General features: G+C 34.6%; 1 protein-coding gene and 1 pseudogene across 3 annotated transcripts in view; one reads left to right on the top strand and one right to left on the bottom strand.

Annotated features, from left to right (window-relative positions):
- Window positions 1-19,700, bottom strand: part of Acss3 (acyl-CoA synthetase short chain family member 3) — a 197,894-nt gene that overhangs the window by 24,141 nt on the left and 154,053 nt on the right. For all 3 annotated transcript variants that reach the window (XM_087192557.1, XM_004867522.4, XM_087192556.1), the window contains exons 10-11: window positions 11,944-12,039; window positions 9,276-9,339 (exon numbers count right to left, since the gene is read on the bottom strand). In XM_087192557.1, the coding sequence (XP_087048683.1) occupies window positions 9,276-9,339; window positions 11,944-12,039 (160 nt within the window). The remainder of the gene's footprint in view (window positions 1-9,275; window positions 9,340-11,943; window positions 12,040-19,700) is intronic.
- On the top strand, window positions 4,909-6,168 carry LOC106007930 (heterogeneous nuclear ribonucleoprotein A3 pseudogene; annotated as a pseudogene).

The following is a 19,700-nucleotide window of genomic DNA, read 5'->3' as shown; positions in this document are numbered from 1 at the left end:
GGAAGCCATAGTAAAGGATGAAAAGTAAGTATAAGGGATGAAGAATAGAGAATTAAAGGTGACTGAAGTTTTCAGTCCACTTCACTGGTGATAAAAATGCATGAATCATAAATGCAGTAAAAGCACTATTTTCAGAATAAGTGGCATACTGAAATTTGGAGAAGTGGAGATAAAGAATTTGGTTTAAATGTTAAAAGTGAGGAGCCTGGGGCATTATAGGCATATGGAGAGCCATTAATAAGATGCCAAGAAATCTACATCTGGAATAATGCAAATCACAAGAGAGATGAGACTGAGGATGGGGTGGGATTATATATATATATTTATTAATAATATATATATTATATATCCCCAGATGGGGTTTATGGAAGACAAAGGTTAAATATAGTGAGTGTTAAAGAAGGATTAAAGAACAAATGTCATTGAACAAAAAGAAAAAGAAAATCACAGATGTATGGGAACAAAGAGAACATAGTATCCAAGGAATCACAAAAAAAAAGTATTAGTAATGGTCAAGTGTTCAATAAGGTCAAATGAAGGTTAAATTGTGTTTGGGAATGGGTTTTACGTAGTAATGAAACAGTAGTTATGACAATTTGAATAGTCTTAGAATTGTAATTTCAAGCAGGTGGGATCAGGTGACAGGTGGGCTTACGATGGAGCAAGATGAAGAAAGTAAGTAGCAGCAATAATGTTGGATGGACTCTACTTTGTTTAAAAGTTTGTGAGTAGTTTAATGCAGAGAGGCAGGTTGATACAGGATGGAGAATACTTGAGTGTAAGTAGCCAGTGAAGAGAAGACTAAGGTATGAAAGTGAGAAAACACCAGGGGAATTATTCAATTTATTCATTCATTCATTCACATGTGCAGTAACTCTTGTACTCATTTTCTGAATTCATTCAATGTTTGTTTTGTGCTTGGTATTTTTTTCAGACATTGTGCCAGGCATTAATAATGCATAGATATAAATCATGATCTTAGATATATGGAGATTCTAGTATATAGTGAACATCAAGAAATTTAGCATTTTAAAAATACAAATAGAAAGGGAGAATAATACGAATGATATCTACATGATTAAGCTAGTAAAATAGAAATATTCAAGATGTTTTCCAGGCATGTTTTCCAGCAGGTAGCAAAACTGCTCTAACAGACGCTCTTGTAAGAAAAGTTTTCATTCTTACTCAAGATGTGGAATTGCTGGAAATGATACTTGTGTGTGTCTCAAGTAATTTTTAAAATTCTCCCAGAAAACTACTTCATTATTCACAAATCTAATGGAAGATCAGGCTAGAAAATAAAAAAGGAGACTGTAATGGGTAAATAATAAGATAAAACAGAGGAAATGCTTTCTGTTCCTCTCAGTACTGAAAATTGTATCTACAGAGAACTGTGGAAAGATCCACATAATACATTTTTTAAGCATAAACAAAGAAAATTTCCAGATTTGGAAGTATTTATTATATATATATATATATATATATATGATATATATGGCATACATTATATATTATATATGAAACATACACAGTGTACAGGAAAACATGTGAGAAGGGAAGCAACATGTATATGACACAGAGGAGATATTTTGTAGTTTTCCATTTGTCTTACTGCTATCTCAAGGATTATCCAAAATCCAACATCAAGTACAATTCTCCTTTCTGCAATAATGGTACACTAGGGATCGTCTGAAGTTATAGAAAAAGAAAACTTTTTATGAAGTTACAATAACAGAAAAATCATTGAACTGGCAGAAAGAAAGAGAAGATATGAAAATACTAAGACATGTGCGGGTGAATGGATATACTCATCCTTCAAATTCAAAATCAAATGCAACCACCTTGCGATATCTTCCCCAATTCTTCCAAGCAGAGTGAAAGGGAGACTTTTGTTATAACTCCTCCACTTGTGCATCAGGAGTTCCTTTTAGAAAAAAATCCTTTCCAAAGAAACCATCCTCAGGGAGAAGAAAAGCAACTAGACAGCAGGGCTACCTATACAGGTGGAAGGGGTCAGGGTGCTGACAAATCTTTAGAGACAGAGGGATGAAAATGTCCATCATCCTGGTTGAAAATGTCCATCACATTTTTGACTGATGTAAACTATAAAACTCCTAGATGGCTTCTACACCAAGCAAAGGATTGTCTGTATGTTCTGTCTTTCAAGAATCCCTAAGCTTCAGAAACACATTAAAGACATACTCCTGTTCCCTAGAGAATTCTAGAGTTAAACCCCAACATTGCACTTTCAGTTCTTCAGATGAGATTTTTAGATTTTAATACAAAGTTACTTTTTATCTGTCTCGCAAAAACTGCCTAAGCCATAATTTCTTTTTCTCTGAGCAGACAAGACTTGTTAGTAATATAAACTCTAGCTGTGTAATTACTAATGGTGCTTATTTTCTCACGTCTAGAATGAGGATGACATTCATCTCCTTGCCTACCTTATAGTGCTGCCTACAATAAAATCTGCATATGAGATTTACAAAGGAGCAGGACTATATGTGACATGCTTCATTGTACTCTAAGGATTCCTGGATAAAAAGAAAGATATCCTAGCTTGCTTCTAAGATGTTGGCACAGTGATTGAATTCCTGCTCTGAAGCTGTGAAGTGAACAAACAACATTAAAAACCAAAAGCTTAATATCTGGGGGATGAGAAATAGCCAGATAGTAAAGTAAAAGCCACTTGGATAATTCCACAGAGGTCCTTACATCCCACCACTGCTGCAGGGCACAGGTCAACAGACTGCAGAAGGGGCTGGGTAAGCCACACTTTCAACAGCAACAGTGGATCTGTTCAGAAAAATGTGACTAGCAGAGAGCAGGCTCCAGAGACCTATGGATTTAATAACAGTGAGCCCTGTGGTACTGAGAAAGGCAATTGCACTTAAAATTTTCTTTCATGCTCTGTTCGCTGTTGCCTGGAAATTACTGACTCATAGTTTTATTTCTGCACTTTGGAGCTCTCCATGCAATTATAGGAGCGCCTTCTAAAATTCACAAGTGTTTTGTATTCATAGCAACTCAGATAACTTCCCCCTAAATTAACTGCCTGAAGTAGGCTTCAAAATCAAAAGAATTATCTAACGTCCAAATGGACATGAAGTTTTCTCTTCCACTAGAAAGGTAAGTTCTACGAATGCAAGCCATTTTCTAAGACACTAAAACTGTACAATTCCTATTTATTATGACCTAGGGCCTATAATAGTTTAAGAATCACAAAAAAACTACTTTCATGTAGAGATTTCCGCAGAAGAGGAAAGAAATCATTTTCAGAATACTATGACAAAGCAGGTGGGAAAAACTGAATTTATCAAGAAGTTTAGTTGTTCATTTGTTTTTTCCCTATATCACTATTTCTAAACATGGATCTACATCAAGAAGTCTTACTAGTAAATGTTAATATGAACACATCCCACAGATAGTACAAGGAGCCACTGAAATTCTTGAAATGCCATTAGACTGACAGATTAGAATGAAATGGCTACTGGCCATGAGGGGTTCAAAAGGAAGTCCTTTCTTTTATAGATAAAAATGAGTCCTAAAAAGAAAGCCTTGCAAGAGCTTTTCTCTCTGGAGAGAATCTTTTTTTTCTGAACACACACACACACACACACACACACACACACATATGATATTCTCATGATGTTTTCAAATATCTAACTTCACTATTAGCCAAAAGGAGGAATCAAATTCTGCCACAGGTCTTGACATGTTGCATCCCCATAATTTATAATGGAATCTCAGAGCCCTTGATCCATACAATAAACCATAGGACTTAGGAATATGGAGAGAAGAAAATAATTCTGAATCAGTGAAAATATAGACCATGGAGCACTTTAAAGGCAAGAGTTGTGTTACTTTCAAGGACTTGAAATAACACGAATGACCACAAGGAAAATTATTATAGTTTATTTGGAATATTGCTATTTTTTACTATCTCTGAATAGATATAGGGCAAACCCACCCATAATTAGAATGACAGAACCCCATGAGGGGTTTAAAATTGTGCTGGCATCAAATGCCACCTCTGGGATCTTAAAAGAATTGCCTTATGTATAGATGACTCACTTAGAGTTAGGTTATATAAAAGTGTATGCTGCTAGAGTGCTTTTAAAAGCTCTCAAAAACCATGTGTTTTGCTAAGCAAGTTAAAACATCCACCCACAGTCATATTTTTATTATTTTCATTACCAAGCTCTCCCTTACCCTGTTTTGTTTCCCCTAAAAGGTTATGTTTCAACCTGTTCTATGTAAATATGGATAACAATTCAGAGAAACATGAAAACAAATGGTATCTTCAATATTTAATTTTTCTTATTTTCTGAATATGTTGTATTAAAATTGAGATTTTAAAAATGTAATATAGAGTTTACATGCTTACTGAAAACATGAGTAGGGGAAAATATACCACACTGTCTTTTGTTAAATTTTTCTAAAATTAAAATATCTTTACTTCAAATAATATCTCTTTATTACTGCTTTACTTGTAAATTTCATAGCATTTAAAATATTAAAGGAAGGCAATCTTATACCAATCTGAGAATGTGAAGTACTAAGAGTTCTTTTGACATTTAATAGCAATAAATGAAACAGCAAATCCTTTTTAAGACCTGACATATAATGATCTTTATTTATAGCAGCTTATTCTGGTAAATTCTGCCACTTAAACCATATTAGTAAAGAAGTGAAAAAAATAACAAGAATCCGAGGTGATAAACCAATCTGTATCAATTGCTTAAATATCACATATTGTTTGGTCCCCAACTTAAGTTTCATTTCAGATAGCATAGCAATTTTAAATTGTGGCTTAAATCAAAGTAAATTTAAATATTTTCACTTCAAACTTTATCACTTTTGGGTCCATATTGAACTTGAGTTAGAAGAGGTGAGTCCAGGATCAGAATGGAGATAAAACTGTCACCTGGTCACCCTGCAGCCCAACTCGGGCCTTCCCTGACTCCTGGAGGAGGAGAGTCATGATTTTAAAGAACTAGAGCACTGGGGGAAGCTGTTTATTGGTGGTCTGAGCTTTGAAACTACAGATAAGAGTTTAAGAGAACATTTGGAGAAATGGGCACACTTGCAGGTTGTGTGGTGATGAGAGGTGCCCAAACAGAATGCTCCAGGGCTTTCATTTTTTGACTTACTCTTGCATTGCAGAGGTGATGGATCAATGTGTGCTTGACCATACAAAGCTGATGGGTGTATAGTGGAGCCAAAGAGAACTGTTTCTAGAAAGGATTCAACAAAGCCTGGCGCCCATCTAACAGTAAAGGAAAATTTTGTTGGAAATATTAAAGAAGATACAGTAGACTATAGTTTGAGAGATGACTTTGAAAAGTATAACAAGATTGAAACCATCGAAGTTATAAAAGACAGGCAGAGTGAGAAAAAGAGATTTGCTTTTGTATCTTTTGATGATCATGATACAGTTGATAAAATTGTTGCTCAAAAATACCATGCTATAATGGGCATAATTGTGAAGTGAAAAAGCCCTTTCTAAACAAGAGATGCAGTCCAGTGGATCACAAAGAGGTCATGGAAGTGGATCTGACAACTATGGGTCGTGGAGGAAACTTGGAGGTAGTGGAGGGAATTTTGGCTGTGGTGGAAACTTTGGTGGAAAAGGAGGCTATGGTGATGGAGGAGGTGGCAGCAGAGGTAGCTATGGAGGAGGTGATGGTGGATATAATAGATGTGGAGGTGATATTGGCAGCCACGGCAGTGGTTCTGGTTACATTAGTAGAGGAGGATATGCTGGTGGTGGATCAGCATATGGAAACCAAGGTGTGGATAGGGTGGTCATGGAGGAGCATATGATGGTTACTGAAGGAGGAAATTTTGGTGGTGGCAGCTATGGTGGTATTGGAAACTATAATGATTTTGGAAATTATAATGGACAACAGCAGTCAAATTATAGACCCATGAAGGGGGGCAGTTTTGGTGGAAGAAGCCCTGGCGGTCCCTGTGGTGGTGGTTATGGATCTGGTGGTGGAAGTGGTGGACATAGTAGCAGAAGGTTTTTGAAAAAGACTAGAGTTCTTAGCAGGAAAGAGAGCAAGGAGTTTTCAGGAAAGCTGCAGATTACTTTGAAACAGTTGGCCCAAATGCATTAGAAGAAATGAAAAAATCTGCCATGAAAAGAATGATGGTCCATAGTCAGAAAAGTTACTGCAGCTTAAACAGGAAACTCTTCCGGTTCAGGACTGTCATAGCCACATTTGCAAAAAGTGCAGCTATGGATTAATGTAACGTAGTGTCAATTAGATGAACATTTCTGATGTCTTTTATTTGTTGTAGCTTTTTCTTTTTATTACATTGGGTATATTGTCCTGTAAATTGTGGAAGTGGGACCAGGAATAAAAAAATAAGGAATTTTAAAAGCAAACAAACAAACAAACAAATTTTAAGACTTTGGTCAATTAAATAATGACAAAAAATATTAACAAAATATGATATTTGGTGAGTCAAGAAATTATAATATACTAAATTTTGACTCACTAACTACCCATTTGGAAATCTATTTAATACAATAGCAGTTGTTAGAAAAGAAGAAAAGACAAAATCAAAAAGATATTCAATATGATATAATTTATATTCATACATGTTCAAAAAGGACTAAAAGACCAACAATGGAAAGGACTATTTCTAAAGGACAGAGAAAACATTATAAATGCTTAGCTCAGTAGTAGCCTATTTGCCTAGGATGTGTAAGGCCTTGGGTTTAACCCCTAGCCTCTCAGAAACAAAACTTCTCTGAGACAGGATCAAGAAAAAACAGTATGTAATGTGCCCCCAAAAATATTTAATTGATTCAACAATGTAAAATGTTTGTTAAAACATTGACAATCAAATACAGTTACATGTCACTTAATGATGGGATATGTGCTGATGTGTGGACATCAATAAAGTGTTTTTACACAAACCTAGAGTGTATAAGTCAATCACTTGGTGTGGCCTTTTGACTCAATTAATAGACATGATAAACATGAGAGTATGAGCAATTGTCAGCATAAAACACCACATAACTTACAGTAAAATTTTTCTTTGTAAGTAGCATTACACTCTAAAATAATGATAAAAACTACAATATAATAAATACGCTAGTAACAGTTGTTTATTGTCAGTATTATGTATGGTGCATGATTGTATGTGCTATATACTTGCATAAGACTAGCAACACAGTGGGTTTGACACTATGCGACTATGACACTAGTGAGTATGACAGTGTCACTAGGATGGAGAAATTTTTCAGTCTCAACACAAACTGATAGTAGTGTCATCATATACCCAGCCCAGGGGGTATAGCTCAATGGTAGAGCATTTGACTGCATATACACAGTCTGTCCTTGATGAAAACATTATTTTGCAGCTCAAGATGGTATATTACAATATTAACATTGTATTGCTGAGATGTAGGAGTATAGAAAGTTTATTTATTTATATTTTGATATATAAATTATTTTTATCATCTATATATTACTTATATAATCAGAAAAAAGTTATTCAAATTTTGCAAGATACATGTTTTTTAAGAATCGCATCTCTAACAAATAGAATGCAGAAGATCATCAGGAAGATCATACACCCTGATGAAGTGGGATTCATCTCAGGGATGCAGGGATGGTTCAACACGCACAAATCAATAAATGTAATACACTATATCAATAGAGCCAAAGGCAAAAACCATATGATCATCTCAATAGATGCAGAAAAAGCAATTGACAAAATCAAACATGCATTTATGATAAAAACCCTACAAAAAATTGGAATAGACAGTCTCTACCTCAATTTGATAAAATCCATCTATGAAAAACCAATAGCCAATATCATACTAAATGGTCAAAAGCTGAAATCCTTCACACTAAAATCAGGAACAAGACAAGGATGTCCACTATCACCGCTCCTGTTCAATATAGTTTTGGAAACATTAGCCACAGCAATTAGACAAGAGAAAGAAATAAAAGAAATAAAGATAGGAAGTGAAGAAGTCAAATTGTCATTATTTGCAGATGAAATGACAATCTATAAGAAGACCCCAAGAACTCCACCAAAAGTCTCCTAGACTTAATAACCAAATTTAGTAAAGTAGCTGGTTACAAGGTCAACACACAAAAATCAATAGCTTTCCTCGACACGAAAAACAGACTCATTGAAAGAGAAATAGGGCAAAAATTCCATTCACAATAGCATCCAAAAACCTGAAATACTAGGAATCAACCTAACAAAAGAAATCAAAGACCTCTTCTCTGAAAACTATAGCACTCTGGAGAGAGAAATTGAAGATGATATCAGAAAATGGAAAGACATCCTTTGCTTCTGGGTAGGAAGAATCAACATAGTGAAAATGGCCATACTTCCAAAACTGCTACACAGATTCAATGCAATCTCAATTAAAGTTCTAGCAGGATACTTCACAGACCTTGAGATGCCTAGAGGTCTCATTTGACCCAGCTATTCCCCTGCTGGGTATCTTCCCCAAAGAATTAAAAGAATCATAGCACAGTGATATATTTGCACCCATGTTTACAGTGGCACAGTTTGTAATAGCTAAAATTTGGAGGCAGCCCAATTGCCCATCAACTGAAGACTGGATAAAGAAAATGTTTTTTTTAAAATATATAATGGAGTACTACTCAGCCATAAAAAATGAGAGATTAGAGACATTCACAGCTAAGTGGATCCACATTGAGGCCATACTCTTAAGTGAAATAAATAGGACACACATGTGTAAATACCGAATAGTTTCTCTAGTGTGAGAAACTGAAAGTGTAAATAAGGACTAAAAGGTATAATAGATAATGTGAAATAGGAAGAAAAGGGGCAAAGGGGAAGGCAAAGTGGGAGGGGTAGGGGAAAGGAAAGATGGGTATAGAATTATATGAGAAAATGAAAAAATGGAAACAAAGTCATCATAAATAAGGAGGGATGGAGGGGTTGAAGGGAGGGCAGGGGAATGGGGAAAAAATAAGAACCAAGAGAGATTATGTAAAGGTTCAAATTTCCAATGATGAATGTCATTATATTGCATACCTAAAATGTACCAATAAAATTAATTTTAAAAATTTTAAAAAGAAAGAATCGTATCTAAGTTTTCTATATTATATAGTGCTCCCAAGTGTCAATCACAACAGAATTGGTACAATTCTCAAACAACACATAAGTTCATTCTGCAACCTCCTTTCTTGTAACTATCAATGCAATTACCCCATGGCCCTGTAACATAACACTTCTTCCTTTTAAATGATAGCATTGAAAATTTTGCTTACTTTACCACAATATTTCCTAAGCATCGAGCCTTCAATTTTTGCATGTTGTCATCCAAAATCATAACTACAAAATAGAACGTGAATAAATAGAAATTTGACTAAAAGCATATATTAAAATTTCCCATATTTTTAATATTCAATGACAAAAACTCTAGCTTAAAAAAGTAATCTTTTAATTCTTATGAGGCCATAGATACATATAAAAAGCTAAAAACATCTTACAAACATACAAAGTGTGCATATGTTTGATTCCTAATAAGATCATAAATTTTCTTTCTGAATCTTCCTTAAATACATTGTATTTCATACATGCCGATAATTTTATGATCTACTCTTGTCCATTTACAGCCTTCCATTCAGGAAAGAATGTTTAAAAACTCTGTTCATTTATTAAAAATTAATGAAAATTGTTTTAAAATGCATCAAAAAGGTTATACACAATAAAAACAAAGCATTTAAAAGTATGAAAAGCTAAATATCTACTTAGATTTCAATTAGGTACATTTAATCTTCCAAACATTATCCCAATGCTTTTGGTTCTATTTTAGTAAAATCTTGAATGTGTTTACATCAAAGCTTGTATCCACATTCAGTAACTGCTACTGCAAACTAGACATGAAGATAAATCATCATCATCTAGGCTTTAATAGATTCTTTATGTGGCTCCATTCATCCAGGTAATTCCATTGTAAACAGCTAGAAGAGGATATTGTCCCCAGTGGGGTGAAATGAATTGCTCCTTCCTGGTGTTCCTGGAGCATTTCATTATAAAACACTATTTTGACACTTATTAGGAAAGTTATAAATATCTGTATCTCACTAGGTAAGTTTATTAAAGTTGGAGGCCATGCTTATTTCATCTTTTGTTTTCCCCAAACCCAGGACATTGCCCAAATTACTATGTGCTTCTGGGAATTTTCTACTACCTCTCAGTTTTTCTGTCTACATTGAGAGATGGATTCCCTTGTTATTGTGTTGGCATTAATAATTGTTTGGGGGAGAAATGTATATAAAGTGACAAGTTTGCCACAGTACTCAATGAATTTGAAATTATTATATTACATTTAGTGCTTCTTTACACAGAGTTATTCCCTTCCACAAAAGTATCTTGCTTTTTTTTATAATAACATTGAATAGTATATTATGGTTTTGAATCTTAATAACCACAAAACATAAGTATTATCAACCATAAATTGACTAGTTTTTCAGTTATAGAAGCTTAACTTGTCCTGTCTAAAACCAATAGCTATTGCACAAAGAAACCTCTGAATTGAAGCTCCATGAGGCATCAAAGTTTAACTCTTTCTTACAGCTAGATATAAAAGTGGAACTGAAATACTAAAGGGTAAATGCATTTAAGATCTCTCACAATCCGCACCCCTAAAAATGTCTCAACACAAAAGCAATTTTTCCAATTAAAAAAACAGGATGAATGAACTGTTCAAATGCAGGATTTCACTAAAGCTAGGTTCACCTATCCATGGCTAGAGAAGTCACTTCACAGAAAAATAAAAAGAATCTGCCCTACACAAAAAAATCTAAAGTGCCTTTCTATAAATATATCTGCTAGGTTAAACTAAATAATCTATACTTTAACTAGACATTGTCCAAGAAGGAAAATAAAATGTTTTTATATTAGAGGATAAAAGATAAATCTCTAAATTTTTGTAATTTATATGCAAATAGGTAACACATTAAGAATCACACTCAGTTCCCTGAAACTGGCTTTTTCTCATTAATCTATTAAACTAAACCTTGTGACTTATATAAATCGCATAACCTCTGTGACTCATTTTTCTTGACTGTAAAATGAATGTGTGGGTTTGAATCAAATCAGTTCTTCTGGCCCCTGTTAAGCATAAGGAGCACTACTAGCTAAGGTTTAATTCCAACCTTCTCTTTGTTGGTAGTGTTTTAATGCTTTGCTGTGCAGTGTTACAATTCAGCAGTCCTAGAATATGTACAAAATCATTGCCTCTATTTAGAAATATGACAACTTTTATGATCACTTCTATAAATTTAAGAACAAATATTGAAATGATGTCTGTCACATAAAGCTAACATCAAAGAAATGTTTTCTTTTAGAATGTTTACTCCCTTTTTATTTATTTTTAGCCAACAAGGTTCAAAGCCTTGTCATCATTCTTAAATTAAAAGGTAGTATGTGTTATGGAAGAAACTGCAGCTTTTGTAATACAAGCAAGGAAGCAAACAAAATTAAACACAATGGTTTTCATTGTCTAGAAGATCTAACCAGTTGTGCTAGCCTAGGAAAGCTTTTTAGTTTCTGTCAGAATTGAGTTACCCATTTCTAAATGACAATAGTATCTCTCAATAAAATATACTTCAGGACTAAATGAAATGATGTAATAAGTATTGGGCACTTAGCATGTGTTCCATACATAGTAATTTCATACACATTTTCTTTAAATGTCTTATAAAATGATATTTTCTTGGCTATCACAGCCATTTAGAAAATGCCCCTGTAAGGCCACACTATTACTTTTGATAGCAAAAATTAATGCATCCTTTTTTACCACAAGGCATTCATTTATTCATGTATTTATTGAGCACCTCATTTGTTTTATGCAGTATAGTATACAGTATAGAGAGAAAATACCAAATTTATTAACATTTCATATTTCAAATTACCAGAGTCATTTCTTACCATTATATCCTGGAACAGATTTTCCTGCTTGCCCTGGTGGAGGTGTTTTAGAGTTACCTAGTCCAACACATGATGCTGTAATTGGGGATCCGGTCTCTGGAGAAAGATACATGATTTATCACTTAATGTTTCCATGTGGAATTATAATGTTTCTCAGTGCATGCATATATAACCCAAATAGTTTGTCTCAGAATTCACTCATAATTGCATTCAGAATAGTGCAGATGTATTATTTAGAAGTTTAAAATGTATTATTTAAAAGTTAAAAAAATCTAGTAATTCACAATATATCCACAGTTGTAAATCTCAAGAATACACACTTAGAATAATTTATTTACTAAAGGAAATAACTTCTCTTCTAAAGAAAGGCTATTCTAATGTTCCCAGTGGTAAGTCAGAAGACATAAAGAATGGAGAATTTTGTGACCATGTATGTTCTTCAATGCATGTTAAAAACTGAAAGATCACTAGAAGATTTGTTTTCCTCGAGGCACTTAAAGTCATAGGTCAAAAGGCATTCTCTATATATAATTTGGGGGGGGAATCATTTCACAATTAAATTATCATTAGGGCTGTCTGAGGCTTCAAAAGTCCCTTGATGCTGTAACGCTCAAGGGCAAGATTACATCAGCTGAAGATATCCTGGTTCTTTAAGAACTCAGTAGTAATACAAAAAGAGAAAGATTTCACCTGGGAAAAGGCAAATTCCTTATCAGGTAACTCATCCCACCTACTGTTGTAAGAACAGTTTGCTCATCTCACCATCCTAATCAACATAAGCTCCTCAAGGACCTAAGATTCTCATAGTCATAGGATTGCCACCACCCTCTGAGACATTTGATACTCCCTATGAACCCAATAAATGGTGGCAATCTTGGAGTGTCTTTGTCTTTGCCCAATCTGAGTCACTGACCTCCCCCCCTCCCCCCAACCCTCCATATACTTGAAATTACTCAAGTCTCTACTGTCTTTTTTTTTTTAGCCCTCACTATACCTTCTAGGCAGTTGAAGGATTGATGGACCACCAATAGTCATAATGTTTATCTTTGTAAATTACAGCTGTGTGCTAAATATTTCTTATTCTCTGGAAAAATAGCCTAAAGACTTAAAAATATATAAATGAAAAATATTATGCTCTGATTTTCTAAGAACTACACTTGCCTAGAAATCCTGTATCTCAAGCTGAATTTATCAAGTGGTTCCATTTTCCTATGCCTGAAGGTTTTGAAGCTCTAAAACACAGAAAGGCAAAGTGTTACCTGATAACCATAAGTTCTGAAAGTGATTACTTTTAGGGAAGAATATGTTTGGTATTCATAAATACATATTTGAGGTAAACAATCTTTTAGAGATGCATTATGTGTGGATGGCCAGAATAAGAGGATAATGATAGTGAAAAGTTTGGGGATTATATGCTTAAATTATATGCACAAAATACAGAAAACATACACCCAAGGGACTTACTTCCAAACCAACCATATCCAATACAATCCAAAAAATTAATAACATCCATCTTTCTAAGTATGCAAAAGGTATTCCTTCTACCATGATCTCTACCATTATCATACATTTATATCACTTTAGAAGGATGGGAAGAATTTATTACTGTTCTTCACCTTCCAGAGTAATTTAGTCTATTATTCACATATTTATGGATGGTGGCTCATCTGACATCAATAACAGAAGATGAACTCCTGAATTTTAAAATATAGTTCCTAAATCACACTATACTGGTGAAGATGATAAACCACATGGTCACTGCTGAGGTTCATCACCAAGTAACCAGAAGCAGAGGATCTCATTTTTTTAACAGAGTTTAAAACATAGTTTTATATCCTGACAAAAATAGGGGAGGAGCTATTTTATGAAATGGTATTCTATAGTCATGGAATGCTCCCCTCCATTTTTCTCACAGAACAATCAAAATATAGAGAGATACCCAGGTGGTTGGAAGGATTAACAGAACTTTTCTCTTCTGACTTTTTGAAAATGTTTACTATTCACCTCAGCTCTCCTTTAAAACTGATGTGAACGACAGAAGTAGAAGTGATAACAAGAAATAAGCTTGTGCAAAGAGCTATTTGAAGGAAGGTACATGAGATGCACAGGTACAGAAGCTTCCAGAACATATTAGGAGAGGAAACGGCTCATTTGAGATGCTTCCCTTTCAACACTGCTGGGAGGTAGCTACTAGGGTTAATCTATTTTGAAATTATTTCTTGTCAAATAATTTCTGCTCCAATCATTGGGAGTTCGAATTCTCTACAGTTCCTAACATCATGAGGTCTCCACTTCTTGTTAATTTATGGTTCCAGAATCTACAAGTGAATCACCAATAAATCTAGTGCCCACTACTGGCTCTGGAACCTGCCACCTAAAAGAAAAACAAACAAAAGATGCCTCAAAACAACAAACCTCAAACCTCACCATAGTTCATCCCATCTCAGTGTAGGTTCCTGTAAATGATATCAACCCTCTGTTCTTCTTATCCCACTGGGAGAAGAGGAGTGTGGGCAGAGGAGATGAAAATAATCTCTGCAGGTGTGGATGTCAACTTACTTAGACAGTGACTATTGGTAAACCAAAGCACTGTCAATAGTCACTGTCTAAGTAAGTTGACATCCACACCTCCAGAGATTCTTAAGCTTCTTTATATAGTGATTGCTTACTCATAATCTTTTAACTTTCAGTTGTTTTGTTATTTTATGATTGTAAGACAGTTATGAGCCAGACATGGTGGTGGACACCTGTAATCCCACCATTCTGGGAAACTGAAGTAGGAGGATCACAAGATGGAGCCCAGCCCAGGCAACTTAACAAGACACCGAGTCAAAATAGAAATAAGAAAAGGCTGTGGATGTAGCTTGGGGCAAGGACTCCCTGTTAAATCCCCAGTACTCAACAAAAAAAGACAACTTTGAAACTTAGTTTTCTATATAATTAATTGGACTCTAGATATTAAGGGAACTAAGTAGGATTATCCATTCATGTTACTTAAAATTTTTAAAGTTTATCCTTTGAAGATTAGTAATGAAAGTTTCTTGTTGACATTATTTTGATAGTCATTTAGGGTAATACAAAAGGGATTATAGCAAGCAATGTGTGGATGATAAAATCAGACAAAACTGCAGTGCCTAGGAACCCAACCAAAATAAAGTAATAATGAGGACAAATGTAGAATGAGAAAGCACCATGATGAATACTTTGGTTTCCTCTCTTTGTTCCTCTGAATATCTTGGGAGCCAAAGTCTGATCCATCTGCATACCAACATATACAAATGTGCTACAACCCCTTTCTCAAGATGGTCTAAATGCAGAATAGGATCTTAGCTAGAGAATGCCCCCAGACATACTGTAGTCCTTAAATGGAATCCTAAGGACTCCCAAAGCCCCTTTGCAAAAATGTTCTAAAAACATCTGCTTCACACTACCAAGGCTATAATTAACTGCCTAGGAGTTATCTAGGAGACAGGAAATCCAGATGTCATGTGGTGATTGGGAAATAGCTACATTAAACAAATAAAAACATTCTCTTTGAAGAAGAGAATTGGAAGCTTTATTGAAACAAATCTTTACAAACATGTCTAACCTTAGAAACATAAAATGCTCAGCAAATCACCAGTACAATTTCTTTAGATCATTGACAACCAGGAAAATGATGGCAAGATACTGGAGGGTATAAGGAATGCCAGATTGGCATAGTTATCTAATATCACATTAGAAGTTAATAGAGAAACTTCCATTTTTTCAAGGCCAAACCTTACAGTACTTTTATTGCCTATTACAGTGAAATATTACCTGTCTTAGTTACTTTTCTCCTCACTGGAACAAAATATCCCACACCTCCAATTTAAAAGAGGAAAAGTTTATTTTGGCACACAATTTGTAGAGGTCTCAGGCCATAGTTGACTGGCTCCAAGACACAGCAGCAGCATAGCAAAGAGGCATGGTAGAGAAGTGGCTCACAACATGGCAAGGACAGATCAAGGGAGGAGGAAGGGAGATAAACCATTCTAGGCCACGCCCCAGTGACCCACTTCATCCAACCAGACTTCACCTCCCAACACCACATTTGCTATATAATCATCAGTGGACTAATCCACAGATGTGTATCACACTCCCACAATCCAATTACAGCCCAACAGCCCCACCTATGAGTGTATGAGGCTTTGGGGGGGAACATCTAGATATAAACTGTAACATTATCCAAATGAGTTTTTCTTCAAACTTCTATTGTGAAGGGGAAAAAAGGAATAGAATTAATAGACATTTTTTTTTCAAATACAAATTATGCTATGTAAAATGCTAAGCACTTTTTATTGTATTTAATCTGACTCCTAAGCAATAGGGCAAAAAGGAATATTCTTTTATACATGAAAAATACTGACACATACTGAAGAAAATTTAAACAATTTTTCCTAGTCCACAAATTTTTTTTTTGAAAGAAGGACATGAATGAAATGGACAAGTATATCGCTTCTGAGGTTCTCACATAGAAATCAGAGAGTTAGTAGGGAATAGAAATCACCCAGACTATGTCACAGTAGATGAAGAAAAACCCATGTGGTACAAATCAATTATTAGGAATTATTCTTGATGAGCTATTATGTGTTATGTGCTATTGTTATAACTGGGGATACTGTAATAAACCGAAAGGTCCCAAATCCCTACCCTCAGGAAACTTCCACTATTCTAGTTGGGACACAATTTACAATATATAAAATGAAATACAAGTTATATTAAAGAATGATACATGGTAAGGGAAAAAGAAACCTCTCACAGGAGCTGAAATCCTTGGGGGTGTGTGCAATTTTATATTGGTTGGAGAGATGGTAACAGTTGAATAAGAGAAGAGACTGTATGTGACACTTATATATCTAAGGGAAAAGAATCTCAGGGGAGTAAACCTTAAGTACAGTTTCTGAGGTATGTTTATTCATAGACTGTTTGTGAATAATTGGACAAATCAATATGACTGAAGGAGAACACATGAAGTATTAACAGAGACAAGGTCAGAGAGGGAGTGAAGAAACAGATCATTTACAACTAACTCAAAGTTGTCAAAAGACCTTAAGGTTTTAGTGTGAATCATGTTGTAAGCTACTAATAAGCATTTCTGAACAAAAAAGTTAATAAGACATAACAATATGCATATATTTTATTTAAACATTTGCACAACATTCAGTTTTTATGGTCAGATTTATTTCATTTGGGCAGCCAGATAGAATGAGAGGAAGTGCAGAGATAGACAGAAGCTGTATTAGAGTAATTAGTTAATAGATTTTTCTGACTTCTTGAACATCAGGAATCAATTCATATAAGAATTCACAAGACTGGCAGGACAAGGGTCCAGTTAGGTGGTAAATGAGAGACAGAGGTTATGGATAGATGATCCACACAAACTAAAAGTGGATCATTTTGTAATATGTGTGTTTGTGTGTATATAAGTCAGTTCATCTATTAATGGTAGTTTAGCAATTCTTACCAAAAAAATCTTTAAAATCTACCTACGTTTTAAATCAATTATTCCACTTCAAAGAACATACACAAGGAAATATTTGTAAGACTGTATAGTGATAAGAATGTTCTTAATAGTGTTATTTATGTTAGAATTTAGATGATTTTCCCAAAATAGGAATTATTTCCTATTAATATATAATGCAAGGCCATTCAAACACCACAGAAAAATGTCTGGTAGGATATAATTCTCACAAAACATTGTTTAGTAAATAATTGCAAACCAAAATGTACAATATGATTGTTTGCTAAGTAATATAAACTGAACTAAAAAAAGATACACATTAGATTATCAATGAAATTTATTTTTGAATGGTGAATAAGCAGTAAATTATGAAGAATCTAAGAAACTACATTTACAACTTTGAAATCTACTGATAGTATAAGGCACCACTGAGTTCTGATCAGCAACCCAGAGACTCCTTGTGTTATGCTACTAGGTTAGGGTGTCATTTTTTTTTCTTTTTATACAGTAATAGATACTTGGAATATTTCCCATTAAAAAATATAAAATCTTTTAAAATATTTAACACAATTCTCAAATAGAATTGAGTATTCAGTTACATGAAGACATTGTTATACTGTACAGCTGAAATCAGGATTTTTTTCCTGAATGTTTAAGCTTTATTTGTATCATCAGTAACAAACAGGTCAGCCCCTGGCATGTGTTTGTTGACTAGTAAAAACAAACTTCTGACATGATTTTAGGCATAAGTTCCCATTATTAAGATTAGGGCTCTTAAAAAATAAGTAGAAAATCACAGAATCCTATCCAAAATAAACTGTAGAGAAGGAGAAATAGAGAATTTCAAGATGGGAAAGGCTGTATCCTACTGTTATAATTCTATTACAAATTTTTCATACATCTGAAACAATATTCAAAGGTCAGTCCTTCAATACATGTTTGTTGAATACATTCTACTCACTGAGAGACATTTCTTTGTGGTAGAAAGGAGTTTTGAGGTGGAAGAAAATGCCAAATAGGAGGAGCAGCATGTATAAATGTTCAGAAATGACACCACCAAGGGACTGCAAATTATTCAGCAGAGCAAAGCCAGGACATGGCAGGTGGACTAAAGAAGATGAAAAACGGCAAAAGTAAGAGATGAGCAGAGGCGGTGCCTTCAATGCCATGTTAAGAAATTAGATGTCAGTCCAAGAACAATAGGACATGCAAAAAGGTTTGCAGGGGCCATTTGTTCAGAATTATTCTCTCTATAAAAATTTCTCAGTTGCAAATTGAAGCACTAAATTAATAGCTAACAACTCAGATCAATACTTCAATTAGATGCTGGTAGTCTGGTACAGGAGAAAGAGAGTAGAACGTAAGATAGTTTTCAGTTATATTAAAGATAAGGTTTTTATGGTTGTTGGAATATTGGAGAAAAGCAAGTAGGGTACGTCCAGGTTAAAGTTCTTGGTTCACATTAACAGCAACACATAAAGAAGAGATGCAAGCAAGGCCTGAAAGAAAGAATGTGGTGGCAAGTGGTCTAACTCTGTAAATAAGAGCTCCTGCTGGATCTGGCAATCTGCTATTCTGCCCCTATGGTGGTTCTAAGAATACTACATTTGGGCAATGTGGTTTTAAAAGTTGGTTGCCCAAGTTAAAAGATAAAATACTGAACCTAAGTCAATTCAGCAACCTGGTACTGCTGAGTCATATTAATCATAGCATCATGACCAGCAGTGAGGCAATTTGTAAAAAAACTCTCTCCACCTCTGAATGTATGTACTGCAGAATAAATAACTTGAATGGTGGTAGCAAAGGAAAGCTGGATCAGTGAGCTGTACACTAGTGAAATAAAATCAATTGAATCTTTGTGTTCAGGAAATGATACAACTGTAGTTTAAAATACTGAACGCAAAGCAACTTAACTTTTTGTATTAGAAGCAGATCATTCATTCTAGATATGAGACACTGGTCTGATCTCACTCCTTTACCACCATGTTGAGGATGACTGAATGAAAAAGCCCCAAAATAGCTGGCAGCTCAATAACATTAACAGTGCTGAATCAATGAAGGTATGGCCTAAAACATGAAGAGAGAGCGTTTGGTCTCACAGAACAATGAGAGTTCTGGTTCTTGATGTTAATGAGCTATCTGACTTTAAGAAATTAAACTCTATGATTTTCAGTACCTACTAGCCAGGATGTTAAAGATGGTCTTTGCGTTCATGAAAGCATATTCATAGAAAGGATAGAAGAAGGAAAATAATACTGAGTGTTGACTGCAGACT

The sequence above is a fragment of the Heterocephalus glaber genome, unplaced genomic scaffold, assembly GCF_053883595.1.
Source record: "Heterocephalus glaber isolate CG9 unplaced genomic scaffold, H.glaber_assembly_v1.0 deba00001572, whole genome shotgun sequence".
NCBI lineage: Eukaryota > Metazoa > Chordata > Mammalia > Rodentia > Bathyergidae > Heterocephalus > Heterocephalus glaber.
This window is presented reverse-complemented; position numbering and strand designations above follow the sequence as displayed.